This window comes from Hoplias malabaricus, chromosome 13, assembly GCF_029633855.1.
Source record: "Hoplias malabaricus isolate fHopMal1 chromosome 13, fHopMal1.hap1, whole genome shotgun sequence".
Taxonomy (NCBI): domain Eukaryota; kingdom Metazoa; phylum Chordata; class Actinopteri; order Characiformes; family Erythrinidae; genus Hoplias; species Hoplias malabaricus.
Window position 1 is genome coordinate 20195966 of NC_089812.1, and position 21362 is coordinate 20217327.

A 21362-nucleotide genomic window follows, 5' to 3' on the forward strand; every position below is an offset into this window, starting at 1 on the left:
GGGAAATTTGAATTAAGTGCTGTTCCATTTAATACTGTAAATGGTGACATTCCGACTTAAAAGAAACTTAATTAATATCCATCCCTAGTGTGAACTCGTCCATGCAGAATGAAATGGAACCAAAAGTTTAAAGACAGAGGTAAAGCACACAGAGCAGAGTAGGATTTACACAGGAACTCCAGTCACGAAAATCAACACGGCTCACTACTGCCCTCTACTGAGCACGGCTAATATATATATATATATATATATTTGACGAGCTAGCTTAGCGTTTTTATATTTATTTACTTTTTTCTTAAACTCTGTTTTGGTCATAGAAAAAATCATTTCTGTCGTCAAAGTCCATAGAGATCTGAAACATAGCAACACTGTATTTGTACCATTTTTAACCATGAAATTAAAAACAAAATAAAAGATTTTATTTTTATATATATATATATATATATATATATATATATATATATATATATACTCATATATATATATTACTGTACTAATGCATGACTCTCACTATGAGATTATTTTTTTATAGATACAAACTTTCCTCATGCTTACAATGTACACATACCATAACTATAATTTCATATACAGTAATTATTGGTATTGTTTTGCTAGTCATTCCTCACTGTAGCATTTTATTAAGACGGAAAATAACAGAGGGGGTGGAGTTTGTATTCTGGGTAAAAAGCTCTGGAGGTCACTTCACCTGTGGCAGGGGTGTGCAAAACAACTTTAGGGATAGACAGAGGGAGTGAGGGAATATTCCATAGAAAGGGAGAGAAATGGAGGATCACAGGAGTGGGGAGGTGGGGAGGTGCAGGATGCTGAGGGTCGGAGGACTCCAAGGTTTTCGAAGGTGTTGAAGGTTCTGTGGGACACTGTCTCTTTGTCAGTTCAGGTTTTATTTCTTTCTTTTCCCCTTTTGTGCTCTCCTGGGCCCTGAGGTTGTGCTCTTTATTCCAGCATAGCATCCAGTTGATCGGCCAGGTCGTCAAACATGCTGCCGATATCATCCAGGATGCTCACTGTGCTCTTATTCTCCACCACAGAGCTGAAGAGAAACAAACACAACGTTTATGTATTTACTTACAACTGTAGTGTGAGTTCTACCCAATACTAACTGTCAACACTCCATCAGAATATATACACTCGGAGGAGAAAACTAACCTCTGTTCTTCAGCTCAACATTATTGGAGGAGAATACTAACCTCTGTTCATCAGCTTAACATGCTCTGAGGAGAACACTGAGTACTCACTCTCTGTGTCTGTCCTCTTTAATCTTTTCCTCCACGGCCTGTAGAGCTGCTGCGAGCGAGGCGCTGGTTTCCTCGATCTTCTGTTGCACGGCATCGGCACTGAGGACCCCCCCCGGCCCCAGGCCGAGCCCCAGCCCCTGCCCGCTGTCCATGGAGACCCCGCTGATGGAGGAACGTGGGGGCTTCACTGGTGGCGGAACGGGGGTCTGCGGGGTCTGGGGGGTCTGCGGGGTCTGGGGAGTTTGAGGAGCGACGGGGGTCTGAGGAGTGTGTGGAGTTTGGGGACTCTGGGCCGGAGGAGTCGGGGATTTCCCTGGGTTTGTGGTCAAGACCGGACACTCGATCTTCGGGGTTCTCCCTGAGCACGCTGCCAGGGTCTGATTGGACGGGGCATTGACTACCTGGAGGGTGTTTTTAGACGGTTTTGGTGCCGTGGGAGGAGGTGTGGGCTTGGGACTCACCGGAGGAGGCACCTTCTTCCCTTCGACTGCATAAAAGAAAGAGAGAGAGGGAGAGAGATGGGAAGAAAGACTTGCCTGAGCAAAATTTGGGTCCGACAAGAAGAGAAAGGCGTTATAGCCTTTGTTAGAGGATACTCACATAATTGTGTAAAGACAGGGCAAGAGAAAGGGCCACACTGAGCAGTACCTGGGCTGCCAGGCGCCCCCGGGCCCGGGAAGGGGGCTTTCTTGACGGCGGCAGCCTGAGGTCCCTGCCTCTTCAGGTGCTGAGCGAGGACAGGTTTGGGAGACACCGGAGGTTTGACGGGTTTCCGAGTCGTGTTCTCATCGGCGCTGTCTCTCCGAGGCTTGTTCTCCACGTGCTCCTGAGGCCGCGGCTGCTCAGAGACGGTCACCTCTGATGTGGAAGTCGGACGTCTCTTGATGGTCCCTGTACCATTCTGGTATGGCTCTTCCAGCTGTGGTTCTTCTGGCTCTTTACTCTCTCGGCTTTTAGGACGTCTCTTCACCGTGTTGGACTCCGTGAGCTGGAACTTGGCTTCATCCTGGTGCTGCTTAGAGCTCCAGGTTCTGCTCTTGAGTGGTTCCCTTCCGTCCACGAGTGACACGTCCTCCTGAGGAATGGAGTAGATGTCGTCCACTCCGTCCTCACCCTCGCCCTTGCCCTGTCTCGGTCTCTGTTTGATGGTGAGGTTCCCGTCCTCGGCAAAGGGCAGGTTTTCTGCAGAGTTTCCAGTAGAACCAGACTGAGGTTCCACAGCTGCTCTGTCCTGGGCCGGGACCGGCTGGGCCTGCTGCACCTGTTGGACTTGAGGGTGGATTTGCTGTGGAGGTTGCTGCGCAGACGGCTGTGATCCTCTCTTTGCTGCTGCCACCAGATCCGTGACCGGACCACTGATGGTTCGACGCCGGTTCACCACCTCTCCGTCCAAACCAATGGCGTCATGTTGCTTCCCTCCTCCAATGCCCACCTGAGGAGAACAAGACGGTGATTTACACAAAAGTTTGTTCTCACATCTGCTGAACTTCTTACACCAAAAAGAAAATAAATCTGCAGGTACTTCTGTATTTGTATATAAAATGTAAAGCAGATATACTATGAATTGCAAACTGCAATTTCACATTAAAGTGTGAATCTAGAGCCCACCAACCCACACACTGTGAAACAAGACCCCAGTCAGTTTTCGGTGCGCTGCCATCAAATGCAGAGATTTTAGAATGACCCCGCCCCCTCGTATGTGAGAGTGCAAAGACGAGGTTAAACACAGCTAAACATACACAACGAACGCGGTGAAATAAGAACACTGAGTAAAAACAGAGAAAATGAGAACCAGAGCTTAAAAACCAGAGCTTAAAAACCAGAGCTTCTGCTCCTCACTGCTGTGTGCTCGGGGTTGGGGTGAACAGTGAGTGGCTCATTATCATTTAAAGGAACAGGCACTGAAAGTGGCACAGACACAGGTCACAGACGTTTCATTAAGACCCAGAACTGTGTTCTGCTGTGAAGAAGACATGTCCACCACTCTCTCACCTGTAAGTAATGTCCTGTAGTTTTCTGTGCCAGACCTTTAGCTCCACCCCCTATGGAGGACATCTCCAGCATGGCGGCAATACTCCGGACACTGCCTGCGCTGCCTGTGTCAACAGCGCCGCCTAGGTCACTGGCTCTGCGCTGCGGCTGGTAGCAGACGTCCAGCATGTGTCCCGTGGGGCTACGTTCCTGCGGGACATAGGTTAAGTTGCTGCTGGAGCTGGAGATGGCGGAGCTGGAGCGCTTGGGTGGAGGTGGGGGTGGACCTTTCTTCTTCTGCCTGAGAGCAAACGACTGGCTGCGGTTCACGTTTTTATCGCTTTGTCCTTTCACGGAGTTGCTCCTGCTCACCCGCGGCTGGACAGTGGCGTATTTTCCACTTGTTTCTGTTACCTTCATGTCCTCTCTGTCTTGTTCGCTGTCAGAAACAGCATAGCGCTGTTGACTGTGAGAGCGCCTCTTCGGCGAGACTTCGTCATCAGTCTCGCCCTCTAGTGGCAGACACAGGAGTGGCACAGAGACGACCGGCGACGACTGAGGTGTTTCCACGCTTTCTGCAGGGTGTGAGACTTGCTGATTGGTCTGATTGGCACGATGAGTCGGAGACTGAGGAACAGATCGTGGAGATATAGGTCTCTCCTGCTGCAGGAGCTGAGGGCTGGGCCTGGGCTTGGTTTGGGATGATCCCCCGCTCTGAGAGGATGGCGGTTTGGTTTTGGTCGGAGTCTGAGGTGGAGTGTACGGAGGCCCACTGCCTTGTGGGTAACTCTGTCTCGGTTTGGTTTGAGAAACGCTGGACCTTTGGCCCTGGCTGCTCTGACGCATCGTACGAGCCTCTTTCCTCGGAGGACCGCTTGGTTCCTCACAGTCTCGGCTCTTGTTGATGCTGTTCTCGTGGAGGCTCCGTGAACGCTGCTGAGGAACTGGTCCTCCGTTGGCACTGGGTCTGATTTCAGGTCCGTCTTGAATGTTTATGGGGCGAGTGAAGGAGGCCTGGAGTTCACCACTCAGCTCACTGTCCTGAAATTAGGATAGGAGGGGTTATTTCAACAGAAACGCACCTGACTTCAACACGAAAAGCAGGTCACTTTATATGAAACCAAATAAAATCTAAACAGAAAAATCTCAAAGAAACAGATTAAATGTTGTGATCTATCGACACACCACTGGTATTAATTTAATCCTGTTCATATTTAAAAGGCAAAAGTGTCCTGATCTCTACCTGGAAGGTGGTCATCTTTGGGGACATGCACTCCCCAGTGTCCACAGGAGGTGGACTCTCGATGGCCATCGTGTCCTGAGACACCGGAGCCTTCTTCCGAGATGCGTTCCGAGTTTCTGAATTTTTCTGAATCTCAGCAAGTTTCTTCACGGCCAACATCAGCTTCTTCTGGTGCCCTGGGGATACGAGGAGAACAGAGCACAGGACAGTTAGGACAAGAAACAATAAAGAGTTCTCACATTGTCTGGTATAATTCATTATCAAAAATTACAAAGGAGTATTGCGTGTGATTTACTGATATCAAATTTACATACAATTTATTAAAAAGTACCCTGAAACTTAAGTGTTACTGCGCTCCATTCCGAATCTCTGACGCTGACCCCGTCTGTAAATCTAAACCCACACTCACACTGATTTTTGGACACAGTATTATCCCCAAGAACAGAACAAATCCATCACCCGTCTTCTGCAGCTTTTTCCTGATGGAGCTCAGAACCAATGCAGCACCTAATAAACTCTTCACTTTTCACACTGCTCTGAACCACACACGGCCTTTTTGCTGCTGTTTGCTGTTCATTTTTTAATTCCCTGTAATTCCAACACAGTCAGTGGAAATGGCAGCTCGCTAGTGGGATAATTCCTCGGGCTCTACAGCTCTGTGCTACTGTAAGTCAATGACTAGACTTCTCCCTCCACACCTTCTACAGAATGAAAGAAACAGAGCTCCACCTAGTGTCCCAAACTGGCAGCAGTTCACAAAAATATCTTGATAGTATAGTAACTCATCATTTTATAACTTCTGTATATTTACCGAGTTTGGTGATGCCGATCTCCTGCAGGTCCTCCCATGTGATGTCTGTAATAAACTCAATGTTCTCATAGCCGTTCTGGACCAGAACCTGGTAATACTGACTCAGTCCGATCATCGTTAACCACTCGCCAAGAGTAGACTGACACACACACACACACACACACACACACACAGACACATACACACATTTAAATATTATTCAGATCAAAATCATACATTCAGATTTTGGCTCACATTCATAAAGCTTTGACCCCCATCTTTCTCTCTCCTCTCTCTCTGTCTCTCTCTCTCTTTCTCTCTCTCTCTCTCATAAACTCCACCACACCATGACAAGTGAGAGGTCTGAGTGGGTTTCAGAATCATATTTACAGAGGTTTATATGAGAAACACACTCTGTATCAGTGAGAGTGGTGTGATAGTGATGTATGGAGTGTGTTCTGAACGTCTTTAGAGGACAGTAAATAAACGCTGTGTGGTCTCTGACTTATGCTCAGTGCTGTGTACAGTGATCTAAACGCGCTCTAAAATCAGACCCCCAGGGGGCACTGCTGTGAGAACAAAGGGGTCCTAAAGGGTGAGGACGGAGGAGAGGAGAGAACGGAGAGTCGAGGGGGAGTCTGTTAAAGCCTGTGGTTGCGGGGTTAGTCTAGGACTCCGGGGGGTGCTGTGCAGCCTGAACCAGCTGAAGCCTAATGGTTTATGCGAAAAAAAAATTCCATCACGGATTTGTGCTTTAGCTTTAACTGTTCAACCTCGTCTGAAAAATCAAAGCAGAAAAATCTTATTCCAATGTTTGTGTGTGTTCATCGTTTCTCTTGTGTGTTATGTTTGTGCGACGTACAGGTTTTTGGTCCAGTGTCCACTCTGTAACGCTCAGCTTGTTGATCTCGGAAGTCATCTTTTTGCGGTGACCAGGTTTGGACACTCCGATGGCTGACAGGTCCTGAAATAATAAAAACAGTCTGTATACTGACACCTAGTGGCAGAAGGAGTCAGAGATTCTGTACTCGACCCTATTTTAAACTTGGTCATCCTCAGGTGGGAGACCCACTCCTGTGCTCCACTTCTAAACAATAGCAATACAATCAATCAATGAAATGAAAAGAATCTGCTCCAATTTCCAATTTTCTGCAGATTATTTACAAACCGGATTCCAAAAAAGTTGGGACACTAAACAAATTGTGAATACAAACTGAATGCAATGATGTGGAGGTGCCAAAGTCTAATATTTTATTCGGAATAGAACACAAATCACAGATCAAAAGTTTAAACTGAGAGAATGTATCATTTTAAGGGAAAAATATGTTGTTTCAAAATTTCATGGCATCAACAAATCCCAAAAAAGTTGTGTGGCATCTCCCCTTCTTACAGCACTCAACAGACGTCTGGGGACAGAGGAGACCAGTTTCTCAAGTTTAGAAATAGGAATGCTCTCCCATTCATGTCTAATACAGGCCTCTAACTGTTCAATCGTCTTGGGCCTTCTTTGTTGCACCTTCCTCTTTATGATGTGCCTAATGTTCTCTATAGGTGAAAGATCTGGACTGCAGGCTGGCCATTTCAGTACTCGGATCCTTCTCCTACGTAGCCATGATGTTGTGATTGTTGTAGAATGTGGTCTGGCATTATTTTGTTGAAAAATGCAGGGAGAGAAACCCAATACCATCAGTGATGCAGGCTTCTGAATGGAGCGTTGATAACAACTTGGGTTATCCTTGTCCTCTCTGGTCCGGATGACATGACGTCCCAGTGTTCCATAAAGAACTTCAAATCGTGACTCATCTGACCACAGAACAGTCTTCCATTTTGCCACACTCCATTTTAAAAGACCCCTGGCCCATTGCAAACGTCTGAGCTTGTGGAGCTTGCTTAGAAATGGCTTCCTCTTTGCACTTTAGAGTTTCAGCTGGCAACGGTGGATGGCACGGTGGATTGTGTTCACTGACAATGCTTTCTGGAAGTATTCCTGAGCCCATTCTGTTATTTCCTTGACAGTGGCATTCCTGTTTGAGGTGCAGTGACGTTTAAGGGCCCGGAGATCACGAGCATCCAGTACAGATTTATGGCCTTGACCCTTACGCACAGCAATTGTTCCAGATTCTCTGAATCTTTTGATGATGTTATGCACGGTTGATGATGATAACTTAAAAATATTTGCTATTTTACGCTGGGTAACACCATTCTGGTATTGCTGCACTATCTTTCTGCGCAACAATGGTGGAATTGGTGATCCTCTTACCATCTTGGCTTCAGAGAGACACTGACACACTGAGAAGCTCTTTTTATAGCCAATCATGTTGTCAATTGACCTAATTAGTGTTAATTGGTCTTCCAGCTGTTTGTTATATGCTCAATTTCCTTTTTCCAGCCACTTATTGCTACTTGTCCCAACTTTTTTGGGATTTGTTGACACTGTGAAATTTTGAATCAACATATTTTTCCTTTAAAATATTACATTTACTAAGATTAAAGTTTTGATCTGTTATCTATGTTCTATTACGAATAAAATATTGACATTTGCCATCTCCACATCATTGAATTCAGTTTTTATTCACAATTTGCTTAGTGTCCCAACTTTTTTGGAATCTGGTTTGTAATTCTAACTTATCTAAAAATCTAAATAAAGCTCAATAAAAATGCAAATAAATATGAAGGCAGTTGATTATTAATAGCTTGATAAACAGAAATAACCCAGTGTTTCTGTCCTCACACTGAAAGTAGAGCTCAGACTGTTATGATAAGATGATAACAATGTTTTGAATCTTAGAAAGATGAACATAATCCTCTCCCAAACAAATGTACACTGGAAAAAATACAACAATGAAAAAATCTGAATCATCACACTGTTGATGACGAAGTGAGTAGCATCGATGTAAAGAACGTCTAAAACAAGATGAAGGCAAAGTAACAGCAATAAATTAGAACGATTTGAACAGAGAACCTTTGATTCACCAGAAACTTGTTTCTCCATTCAGAACTATGCCCTCAGATTTAAAGGTTTACTTTAGTTAAGCCACAATTAAGCAAAAAATAAACTACAGTCTGATATATCACCTACACTGCTCATCTACTTCTGGTTATGATCCTGTGATGTCTCAGGCTCCTGTGCTACGTTTCTGAAAGTATCAGAAGAGGGCAGAGAGGCACCACATTTTTAAGCCTCATTCCTTGAGTATATTTTTAAAAAGTTTCTAATTCTATGGGGAATCCTACATTGGGAACTCAGTCTTCTCTGTGTTGTGTTTGACACTCAGAGGCTTTATGTAGTAATCAGCTACCATGATGATCTTAATTTAGCCTTAGCACAGCACACACCACCACCTCAGAGAGGAACATGCACACACACACAATACAAACACAACCAGTGCAGCAGTAGCTAGTGTGAGGTTTCACACAGATGTTTCTGCCAGCTGTTTGTCATTAAAGTGTCTCTAATCTCACAATACCACCTTGAAATATCAGGTTTTTTAACAGGGAGTTATCACTGGTCTCCATAGTGTTCATACTGGATGTGGTCTAGGTCTTGATACAGTTCATACTGGATGTGGTCTAGGTCTGGATACTGTTCATTCTGGATGTGGTCTAGGTCTGGATACTGTTCATACTGGAGGTGGTTTAGGTCTCGATATTGTTCATACTGGATGTGGTCTAGGTCTCGATAGTGTTCATACTGGATGTGGTTTAGGTCTCTATACTGTTCATACTAGATGTGGTTTAGGCCTCGATAGTGTTCATACTGGATGTGGTCTAGGTCTCGATATTGTTCATACTGGATGTGGTCTAGGTCTCGATATTGTTCATACTGGATGTGGTTTAGGTCTCGATACTGTTCATACTGGATGTGGTTTAGGTCCCGATACTGTTCATACTAGATGTGGTTTAGGTCTCGGTAGTGTTCATACTGGATGTGGTCTTGGTCTCGATACTGTCCATACTGGATGTGGTCTTGGTCTCGATACTGTTCATACTGGATGTGGTTTAGGTCTCGATACTGTTCATACTGGATGTGGTCTTGGTCTCGATATTGTTCATACTGGATGTGGTCTAGGTCTCAATACTGTTCGTACTGGATGTGGTCTAGGTCTCGATACTGTTCATACTGGATGTGTTTTAGGTCTCGATAATGTTAATACTGGATGTGGTCTTAGTCTCGATACTGTTCATACTGGATGTGATCTAGGTCTCGATACAGTTCATACTGGATGTGGTCTTGGTCTCGATACTGTTCATACTGGATGTGGTTTAGGTCTCGATAGTGTTCGTACTAGATGTGGTTTAGGTCTCGATACTGTTCATACTGGATATGGTCTAGGTCTCGATACTGTTCATCCTGGATGTGGTTTAGGTCTTGATACTGTTCATACTGCATGTGGTTTAGGTCTCGATACTGTTCATACTGGATGTGGTACAGGAGTACTACCAAGGTACAGGAAACAACCAATCAGGAGCAAGAGATGCTCCAATCCTCAATCCCTGAGGACCAATCAGGCATTCCAGGTGGGTTTTCTAAATTCTGGTTAAAAACCCAGTGGCATGAAATTTCTAGAGAGAATGTTCGAGAGGAAGAACAAGGGAGAACTCTCTCTAACTCACACTCTCAGAACAAAACTGGAGAAGAACAGAAAGAAAATGTAGGAAGAACTTCTCTCTCCTGCTTCCAGTGGGCAATGCTTCTCAGCTAGGTAGTCAGTTAAGGGAGAGCCCCAGCACCCAGAACTTCCAACCAGAAGTTTTATTTTAATTTTATCTCTAGTAGAAAACTATAGTTAAAAGGACTATAGTTTATTCCAGCAAAATTCAATGCCTCCCAGAGCATAAAGGAGACTTCAGACCTCTGACCCTAAAAAGTGATGCCAAGAGCTCCAGGATCAGCGATGGAGAAGGCCACATGCACCCTCAGAATGAGCAAAGGCCCATGAGCAAAGGCCTGCATGGGCGTGTCTCTCACCAGAAGGCAGATCAGCGATGACGGAGAATTCCCACAGAAACCTTCAGAATACCACCAGCTCAGACGGAGTGGTCATTGTGTCTCTGGCCAAGAGGGAGAAAAGGAACGCCAGCGGCTGTAGTGCTACAGGCCTGCATCTGCAGTGCTCCAGGAAGCCCAGCGCCAGAAAGCATTGCGCGTCAGTGACATACTCCCAGCTATCTCCAGTCCATCTCCAAGTATACGTAAGCTCACATGGTTTCATTTCATTCATAACTCAGGAGGCTGATGCTGAACCTTTGATGGGATAAACTATAACTATAAAATTTAGGGTAATTATCATAGAAAAATTCCCTCATATATTAATCTCCCTGTTCCCTCATGTATCGCTGTAACCCATTTCATTATATGAATGTATAATCAATATTCATTATTTGATATTATTATTAATAAACCTGTTGTGTGATAAAACCAATCCTTGGTTATTTGTTTCTGTGCGCACCTTTCTTGTACGGAACTATTACTTTTAGTTCAGATTCAGTTTCAGAGCCATGAACCTACAGCGGGTCAATGAGCATAATATATTATTATAATAATAATATTAATTCTAGCAAATTCTGCTGTATAATATGTAAAGTCATCCAACATGATGACCTACATGTCCAAGCTAAAATTGGACAGGTAAAGACACTACATATTATTTCATGGCTCCCAAACATGGAGTTTAACAAAATGAATTAAATAATTAATTATTAGTCAAATAATTAATTATCATTGATAACTATGTAGTATTTATGCCACCACAACATGGGGCATAATTATTTTCACTACAGTATCGATTGTGTTCATACTGAATGTAGTCTAAGTCTATAGGGTTTTTAGATTATAGACTATTTGAATGGTTGAATGGTACTCATGCCATGTTTTTGTAATATTTCTATTTCCAATGTGTATTTGGAGTTGGAGTCCAAGGTCCTGCACTCTTGAGTTTCCAGTGTCATAAAATTGTTGATTGTTGAAACTCTGACTTGTCTTGATTTTGTTCCCATTTGTATTTAATCTGGACCTTAGGGTCTTTGTCACCATTCAGTCATTCATTCATTCATTCATTGTCTGTAACCCTTATCCAGTTCAGGGTCACGGTGGGTCCGGAGCTTACACAGAATCACTGAGCACAAGGCAGGAACTCCACAGCGCCAGTCCTTCACAGGGCAACACACACTCACACATTCACTCACACACTCACACCTATGGACACTTTTGAGTCACCACTCCACCTACCAACGTGTGTTTTTGGAGCATGGGTGGAAACCGGAACACCCAGAGGAAACCCACACAGACTCTTGTCTTCAAAGTTTTTCTGCTGGGTCTTATCCTGGACTTGGTAACATTAATAGTATTAGGATTGGACTCATTCTTGTCTCCAGAGGATAGTAGCTGGATTCTTTTATTTGAGATGTTTTATAAAAGCTTAATGATAAAGTTCAAACAAGCATTCTTTAGGATGGACAATACCTACCAGAGAAAGTGTTTACGAATGTTTGCGTAGGTTTATATCAGTTGCCACGATAAGCTCATGTAGCCTCATGAACTGAGATGTTCTTTCAGCATCATATACACAACAACTGACCATCCAGCCCCATGGAGGAGTAAATGACACTGAGAGGGACACACAAACACACACAGACAGGAGAAGAGAACGCCATATGGATGCAATCTCCAGCAGCTCAGACTCTGCCAGTTTCTGACTGAGAGTCCAGCTTGCCCACTCTTGCCGCAGGACTGGGACCAATCAGCTTCAGGCTCTCGCAACATGCTGATCTGGGTTGGGGAGGGGGGCAGTTGGGCATTTGGGAAGGGGGATTAACTCTTACCTTGGGGGTCATTCGGCTAATGGTGGGAATGTCATAGCCGGCGTTGATGAAGTTTGGAGCGTAGGCCTGCAGCTGATACTGACTCAGCCACTCGCTAACAGCCTCAGAGCTCTAGGAGAAAAGATACGAGGCAGTGGGTCACTGTCTCTGTCCCAGAGGTGAAATGATCAGGATCAGGATTAGGGTCAAGATCAGGATCAGGATTAGGGTCAGAATCAGGATCAGAATCAGAGGAAAGACCAGAAAACTGAGCACTACACAAACACTTCAACATTAAAATGGGGCTAATCATGTGGCTGTGTGACTTCTTTTCAAGCAGACACAGTCATTACATCACTGGAGCTCTACTCGGCTCGTTTAAAGCTTGTTACTTTTCCACTGTCACAGCTCCCCCACAAAATGGAGCCAGTGATGTCGCAAATCCCCATGTCTAACAGGAATCGCTGGCTTTGAAAACCACAACAACGCAGTGGTAAAATCAGGCACTGTTTTACTCTTTGTGTGGCATGTTGTTGTTGTTTGGACTGAACACAGCTCTGCCTCCAGTTTTCCTTGTCACACGTTCAGAGCAGTTTTCCTTGTCACGCGTTCCGTTTTCGCCGAGATTTTTGTCGGCCACTGACCCAAGGAGCATTTGAATATCTTCAAAAAGCCCTCGGGGGAATGATACAAGTTGCTGTTGTGAGTGGGATTGTGCCAGAGCTCTGCATTTCATGGTGATTGACAGGTCTTTCTGGCCAATCAAAGCTCTACAGAGTTTACTCCTCACAATTTAGTAGCAGTGCATAAAAAATAACCAGTTCCAGGACCAGGACCAGATTTGGCCAGTGGAAAAGCAAAAGAACGGAGTTGAGTCGAGTAGGTTCCAGGCCGTTGAAAAGCTCCATAACTGCCAATTTCATTCCATCAGCTCTACAGGCTTGGAGGAGCACATTAAATCACACAGGTTATTGCCTGCCTTAAGGTTTATCCTGTCACAAACACAGACTCGTCTCAGCCTCAGGGACAAATGTCTCTCAGACAACCCTGTAGTTGTCAGACTGAGAAAGCAATGACGTCAGTGAGTCTCAGGGAAACGAAAACATGTCCCATCGGACACGGCTCACGTCCTCACAGGAGCCCAGGGGACAGGACTCCCCTCACAAATGGACAACTGTGGGTTCTGAGAACTGCAGCAATCTGTCCAACTCTGTCCAATCTCACACAGTCTGTCCTCCATTCATTCATTCATCTCCTGTAACCACACCGTCAAGATCAGTGTCACTATACACACAGGACAGAGCATCAGTCCTCCACAGGGCATCTCATCCATTCACAGACTCACCCAGTCACTCACACTGTCACTCAAACAGGTTTACACACTCACCCAGTCACTCACACAGGTTTACACACTCACCCAGTCATGCACATAGTCATTCAAACAGGTTTATACACTCACCTAGTCATTCACACAGTCATTCATACAGTTACTCACAAAGGTTAACACACTCACCCAGTCACTCACACAGGTTTACACACTCACCCAGTCACTCACACATGTTTACACACTTACGCAGTCACTCACACAGGTTTACACACTTACCCAGTCACTCACACAGTTTTACACACTCACTCAGTCACTCGCACAGGTTTACACACTCACCCAGTCACTCACACAGTCACACAGGTTTACACACTCACCCATTTACTCACACAGGTTTACACACTCACACAGTCACTCACAGGTTTATATACTCACACAGTCACTCACACAGGTTTACACACTCACCCAGTCACTCACACAGGTTTACACACTCACCCAGTCATTCACAGGTTTACACACTCACCCAGTAACTCACGCAGGTTTACACATTCACAATTTACACACTCCCACAGTCACTCACACAGGTTTACACACTCACACAATCACTCACATAGGTTTACACACTCACACAGTCACTCACACAGGTTTACACACTCTCACTCTCTATGAGTAATCTGTTTGATATTCTCCTGTTGATAGAGGAACACTTCAGAACTGGAGAGTTCTATAAACTAACTTTACTCTTGTTTTATGCTTCTGTCCCAATATTTTGCAAAATATGTTTTGTACTTTCACAACACTCCATCTGGGAGCTTCCAAGGAACAGAGGGATTTACAGGATCCAACGTTTCCTAACTCTCACAACTCCCGCTGTTTCGCTATGAGACAAACTTCAAACACTCCACACCCTTCCTCTTTAAAATCATAGTGGATCTCTCCAAACAGCTCATTATGAAAAAGACTGGAAATGGAGAATAAATCACTTTATATCTGATCAATGTTTCTCACACTGAGACTGTTAATGTGGACTGGCACAAGCCTGTACCTGCTGCAGCATTTAAGGTTGAATGGAAAATAGATTTAAGGTGATGGAACCGGATGAAATGTGGTAGAACAAAAGTAGAGGAGGAAAGACACACTGCTCACTGCAGTGGCAGAAAGAAATAGAGAGGGGAAGATAGAGAGAGAAAGAGACAGAGAAAGACAGACAGAGAGAGAGAGAGACAGAGAAAGAGAGAGACAGACAGATTTAGAGTGTATCTAACTCACCGTGTCCCTCCTGAAGCCCAAAGCTTGCAACACTGATGATGCAAATTGACACAGGAAATGCTGCAAAAGCATCCTGACCACTGTTTATAAACACACACCTTAGTGTGTGTTTGTGTGGGTGTGTGTGTTTGTGTGAGCATGTGTGTGTGTGTGTAAGAGAGAGAGAGAGAGAGAGAGAGAGAGAGAGAGAGAGAGAGAGAGAGAGAGAGTGTGTGTGTGTGTGTGTGTGTGTGTGAGAGAGAGAGAAAGAAAGAGAGAGAGAGAGAGAGAGAGAGAGAGAGAGAGAGAGAGAGAGAGTGTTACCTTGCCCTCATTGATGAGTTCAGTTTTTCTCTGAGACTCTGAGTATGGTGGAGTCTCATGGAGTGGACAACTCGACACACTCTGACTCCGGGAGGTGGGACCTGGAGAAAGAGCATTCACACACACACACACACACACATTAGAGTGTTACTGCAGGCTGTAACCATTCCACGTCTCCATTTCTTGACCAGCTCTCCTCCCACGTCCATCTGGACATCAGAGCGCCGTCCAAGTCTCTGCACTGTACCAGCCTCACAGCCTTGCGCCGAGCAGCGACACCAATAGAGCATTTGTGAAAACATGAGGCCTAGGTGATATCATTGGGTTTGGGAGAAGATTAAAAAGCGGAAATTAATTCCTTAAATCTGAAAAAATTAGACTTTCACCACGTAGCTCAACACACGTCTGAGGAAATATGAAACTGAAACCCTTCTTTTACCAGATTAAACACCTGCTTTAAGTCACAGGCTCCCACATCATTTCCAAATGATTATTTACTGTGGAGGTTTAGCTGACTTTCTTTCTTCATAGTTTTTAATCCTTTATTATTTATCATTAATACTTTGTTGGGACGGCACGGTGGCGCAGCAGGTAGTGTCGCAGTCACACAGCTCCAGGGACCTGGAGATTGTGGGTTCAATTCCCGCTCCGGGTGACTGTCTGTGAGGAGTTGGTGTTTTTCTCCCCGTGTCCGCGTGGGTTTCCTCCGGGTGCTCCGGTTTCCTCCCACGGTCCAAAAACACACGTTGGTAGGTGGAATGGTGACTCCAAAGTGTCCGTAGGGGTGAGTGAATGTGTGTGTGTCTGTGTTGCCCTGTGAAGGACTGGCACCCCCTCCATTGCGCCCAATGATTCCAGGTAGGACCCACCGCAACCCTGAATTGGATAAGCAGTTACAGATAATGAATGAATGAATACTTTGTTTACTTACTCACACATGTTTAGAAGTTTTCATTTTCCTCAGGAGCAGGAGGCACCTTACTTTTCTCAATCAGGCTCAGTACAAAAATCCCCTGAACTCATTTATTTCTAAACCTGGTTCCAATTTGAACATACCCTTAGCTGTGGTGACAGAAGAGTGCTCCAGGGACTTGGACTGTTCCAGAAGATGCTCTTTAGCTTTAGACGACTGGGACAGAACCGTAGCCAGAAGCTGCAGGACAAAGATCACATCAACAGCACATCGTTCATTAACAAAATAATCTTAAAATCTGATTCATTTTCTATGTTATCACAAACATAAAGTATGAGGTATATTTGGTGTTGGAGGTTTTCTTTTTGGTTGTGAACTTTCACATCACTGCTACACTTTGCCCCTGTTCCCTTCTCTCAGGTCCCCGGAGCTCAGACTGTGTACATCTGAGAATTCCTAGGTGTTGTACCGGTGTAATGGGGGTAGTTTCTGGTTGTTGTACCGGTGTCATGGAGGTAGTTTCTGGGTGTTGTACTTGCTTTGTGGGAGTCATTTCCCTTACCTTCACCCCCTCTGCCTGTGCGTGGAGGATGTGGGAACTGCTGCCAGCGCTCTGTCCACTGCCTGAGGATCGAGCACTGGCTACACTTCCTGAACTGCCCACACTACTGCGATCTCCACCTAAAGACACACACAAATACCCAAACACAGACAGACAGACAGAGAGAGAGACAGGCAGACAGACAGACAGTGAGTCCAGACCACTCCTACCCCTCCCTGAACTCAAGCTCCACTGCAATGCACTGACACTGAGACATGCGTGAAGAGACTGAGGATGCACTGCAATCATGGACTTCAGGCACTGGACGATTAAAGACACAGTTTGGTAAAAAATGTTTCACAGTTTCCTCTCTTTATTTCCATCATGTGGTCACTCATTTTTACCTCAGTAACACAGCTAACAAGTAACAGAAGCAAAGTCCAGAACTGTCCCGTAGTCTGCTGATTTGTGGATTAAAGTCTGGATCTGGAGGCCACCAACCCACACACTGAGAAACAAGACCCCAGTCAGTATTCTGTGCACTGCCTGAGTCAGAAAATGGGATAAAACGAGCTGTTCTGATTCTGCTCCACTTCTGACATCAATTGCAGAGACTTTATAATGGCCCCGCCCCCTCATCTGGGTCTGTCCAATCACAGCACTGGACCCACATTTATGTGAGAGTGCAAACACAAGGTTAAATGCTGCAAAACAGACACAAATAGTCTCCAAAGTTTGGAAAATTACTTTTAATTTTTTTTTAAAGGTTTATTTTGTTTTAGAGTGTTTTACCTGAATTCTTTTACGACTCTCAGGATCAGCAGTGCTTTGTTGACCTAACTGTAGATTTCTGTTACTTGTTTGCAATTTTAACCTCAGTGCTGAATTATAAAATCAAATACCAAAACCTTGACCACCAGTTCAAACATTGCCGAACAGGAAAGTCATGTAAATTGATTTTTTTTTGCCAAACTACGCCTTTAAAGGAACACCATGAAGTCACAAAAACTGGAGACAATGACAGACTGACAGAGACAAAACAAAGTGGAAGGAATACGAGGATCTAATGGCCTCTAATGAGTTTACATTCTTCACAACACTGACGCTGTACCTTTATTCTATAGTCAGCATCATGTCCATATAAGGAGTTCCAGGTCTGAGCAGGATGCCCATATAAGGAGGTGTGGGTGTGAGCAGGATTTCCTTATATGGGCCTCCAGCTCACACAGAAATCCTTTAATGGCCAAGACTCCAACTATAGAAGTGTGATACGACTTCAGTGTCCATGACAAATTAGAGAAGCGATCTGTTCTGATGCTCTGAGTCAGAGTTCTCTAAAACACAGCGGATGGAGACTGAGGAGCATCTGAGTTCAGGCAGAAAAACAGAGGCCTGACAAAGAGCAGGACAGACCAGGGCGAGCGAGGGAAGAGAGGAAGGAGGGAAAGAGGAGAGGAGGAGAGGAAGGATGCTCCAATCGATAAGATATGAGCAAAAAAAATGAGTAAAACATAATTACATTTTTTTCCCTAAAAATGAAATATAAGAAATTTACAAACAGTGATTTCAGTAAATTAATATCACAATTTATATATAAATATATATTTATATATTTCTACATTTTAGTCCATATGATATAATTCTGATATCAATATAAACAACAAAAGACAGAAAAACTGCCAAGAAACATGACATCACCATCAAACATTTAGCTATTGGTTTTGTCAATATTAATATTTTTAAACTAAATTAAAAGTGCTGAACTGACGACAGCGCCCTCTAATGACTGTCAATCAGTGACAGATGCTGTAAATAATGTGTACTAAAATATTATGATTATGAAACATTTTATATTGTGATGTTTATTGATATTGAATTATTGTCCAATTCCGGGTAGGCTCCAGACCCACTGCGACCCTGAATTGGATAAGTGGTTTCAGACAATGAATGAATGAATGATTGTCCAGCTCTATAGGTAGTTATTTTCCAAAATCAAAGAAGAATGTAACACTATTCCAAAATGTCTTGCAGAGATTGAGCTGAAAACTGAAAATAATTGAACAATGTTTCACTCCTGAAGGACGTCAAAAAGACTGAAAGGATTTAGTTTTACGGGATTCTGAAATTAAGAGTTTACCCACATATGAAACGATTCTGGCCCTGGTCCGGCCCACATCCAGCCCCACGTTCATGGCCCACTTCACGTACGGCAGTGGCTCCCAAAGTGGGCAGAGCTATTAGAGTAGGTGCAGCAAGGCAAATGAATGACATAATGCATGTCATCTGTAATAATTCCACTGTAAAGGTGATTTGTATTTTTATTTTTGATTTGTCCCGTTAGACGTTGTAGTTTGCTATAAGTTAGGGTTTTAAAGATGTGTGTGTGTGTATTGGATTCTAATCTATAAAATGGGGGCACTGCAGCAAATATTTGGGAACCAGTGCCATATGGAATAATGGCCCTTGGGCGAAACCCCCTCACTGGCCATATGAGGGCGACATAAACAACAAAAGAAGGCCACATGTCGCCAGAGGTCACCTTTTGGGCCAGACACAGCTGAAGAGCTTTTGTAATATGTGGGGCCCTATTGGTTCCCATGAGTTTGCAGAACCGACAGTGGTCCAGCAGAACCACATCTCCGCCAGAGGTGGCCCAGAGCTGCAGGACATCTGGCTTATACACAGAGTTAAAAAGAAACAGGCTGCTGTCCTCTGTACTGCAAGCGAGCTGGGTGTCTGTACGGCTCGGTTCTAGTGGCCTGATTGGAGCATGGCTTGAGAGGAAAAGAGGAGGAGGAGAAAGAGGAGGAGAAGGAGGAGGAAGAGGAGGAGTTCAGGCCCTGCTGTTACCTGCTGCAGGTTTGCGCAGGACCCAGATCTCCTCACTGCTGGGAGTCGGAGAACCGTGTGGGCTGGACTCTGAACCGCGAGAACCTTCAACACAGAAACAGCATTAACCCCGCCACCCTGCTTCAGCCTACACCGCCCCCACTGTTCAGGAGGACACCTGAGGGACGCTTGATTACTTTATGATACGCCCAGTTCCCATATAAAGGCCTACGCTGCCAGGTAGACCTGATCCTTCCATTGCTCAATTATCACCAGAAACACACCCCACTCAAAGAGTTACACTGCCTCCTGCTGGTCAGAAGTGTTGCCCGGGGAAACTCATTTACTCTGAGAACTGTCCAAGTCCTCCAATATTAGCAGAAACTCACCCCAAGCACCCAGGTATAGTACATTATACTGCACTGTTTCTCATGTTTGTTACACTGCCCTTATCTGGTCAGGAGATCCACTCAATCCTCGGGTACCACCAGAAACATTCACTAACAACCAATAATGAAATATCCTGAGGACCCTTTACACATTCCATAACTCTTTCAGAGTTTTATGAAGCACAGAAATCTTTTGTGTCTCTCAGAGCATCTATTTTAGAAAAGTTTTGTGGGGTGTGTTTCTGGCCTTATTCACTAAACAAATCTATCTCATCTATTTTATCCATGTTAGCATCTCTCTCTCTCTCACTCTCTCTCACACACACACACACACACACAAACAGAGCACACACATCACACACATGCAAAATAATAACAATTCTGAACACAAATATATGTGAACATTTATATACATTAGTACATAAATATATAAATACGACATGTATATTAGAGTATATACATATATAAATGCCTGGAGGCACATGTACACAGAGATAAGTACATATATAATATATACAGATATATATATATATAATTATATATGTGAAGAGGTTAGAGAGGATAGGAATTGCAGTGCATCACGAGAGCAAGGTTCTTTAGGGTTATCAGGGTCATAAATCCATGTCTAAATGAGAAATTTATATCAAAGGATTATCTATAGCACTATTACAGTATTCTGAGCATGTGCACAGGTGAGATCTCTTACCTGGGAAACAGGGGTTGTAACAGTTTGACTTTAACTACTTCATACACAGTAACAAGAAAAATAGGCAAAGCTCTGAAAGGTTCACACAGACGCTCTTCGGGATCTTTATTACTCTTTACGAGAGGAATCCTCTGTGTCCGTGAAAAAGCCTTTTCCTCTAAAAGAGTCCATTTCTCACATTCGGGATTACTCTGAGGTGAGAGGAAGGTCAGATGGAGAGGAATAATGCAGAAAACTGGACAGAGACACAGACGGAGGAAAAAGGAGAGAGGAGGCCATGCTGCCCGATGTTTCTCTGAGTGTAACACAAGCCCACATCAGTACAGAGACAGTGGGAGAGGAGCACGAGAGGTCAGAGGTCAGGCAAAGATCAGAAACAACAAGGCCGCTCAAAAGCACACAGAAGCCCACACGACCCGCTGGTAACCTGCCGACCAGAAATAAAAAATAATGTGGAAAATAAAGAGAAACGCTCACAAAACGAAAAGGAATGTCAGAAACTATTACTGTTTACTGAACTTTAACTTTCAGAATCTCCCAAACATTGGGCCAAATGTAGTCCAGCAGTCAGAGACCCGTTTGGTCGACAGAGTTCTTCTCTGCTTTTGTTATTTTATAAAGAAGGTAGTACTTTAAATAAAAAGAAGGTAGTTACCTTCAAGCCATGGCCTTGAGGTTTGAGAGGGGTTTGGAGATGGAAAATCACTGGTTTGATACCCAGGACCATCAGAAAAAAGAGCATGTGTCATGCCCTCGTCCTGTCTGGTCTGTTTTCCCTGCCATGTGCTCTCTCAGCACATGGCTCTGTTTGGTATTGTCCTTGTCTCCGCCTTTGTTCCACCTCCTTGTCCATCATCCTCGTTATCTGTTTCAGGTGTGTCTCGTCTGTTCATGTATTTAAGTTTCCTGGTGTCACTTGATTGTATCGGTCATTCGTTTTGTTTCCTACTCCAAGGCATGTCGTTTTGTTATAATTCCTAGTCATGCTGTTTCTCATTTTGTTTGTATACCTAGTCATCTTGTTTTG

General features: G+C 44.2%; 1 protein-coding gene across 6 annotated transcripts in view; it reads right to left on the reverse strand.

Moving 5' to 3' along the window:
- Window positions 1-455: 455 nt before the first annotated feature.
- The window catches only part of caskin1 (CASK interacting protein 1), a 91279-nt gene continuing 70372 nt past the window's right edge, over window positions 456-21362 (reverse strand). For 4 of the 6 annotated variants that reach the window (XM_066641711.1, XM_066641708.1, XM_066641712.1 and 1 more), the window contains 11 exons: window positions 19262-19345; window positions 16433-16551; window positions 16014-16110; window positions 14958-15058; window positions 6123-6224; window positions 5282-5420; window positions 4471-4646; window positions 3249-4268; window positions 1857-2688; window positions 1257-1743; window positions 456-1051 (listed from right to left, as the gene is read on the reverse strand). In XM_066641711.1, the coding sequence (XP_066497808.1) occupies window positions 955-1051; window positions 1257-1743; window positions 1857-2688; window positions 3249-4268; window positions 4471-4646; window positions 5282-5420; window positions 6123-6224; window positions 14958-15058; window positions 16014-16110; window positions 16433-16551; window positions 19262-19345 (3254 nt within the window). In that variant the 3' untranslated portion in view covers window positions 456-954. The remainder of the gene's footprint in view (window positions 1052-1256; window positions 1744-1856; window positions 2689-3248; window positions 4269-4470; window positions 4647-5281; window positions 5421-6122; window positions 6225-14957; window positions 15059-16013; window positions 16111-16432; window positions 16552-19261; window positions 19346-21362) is intronic. The other 2 variants (XM_066641710.1, XM_066641713.1) reach the window with 2 other exon arrangements.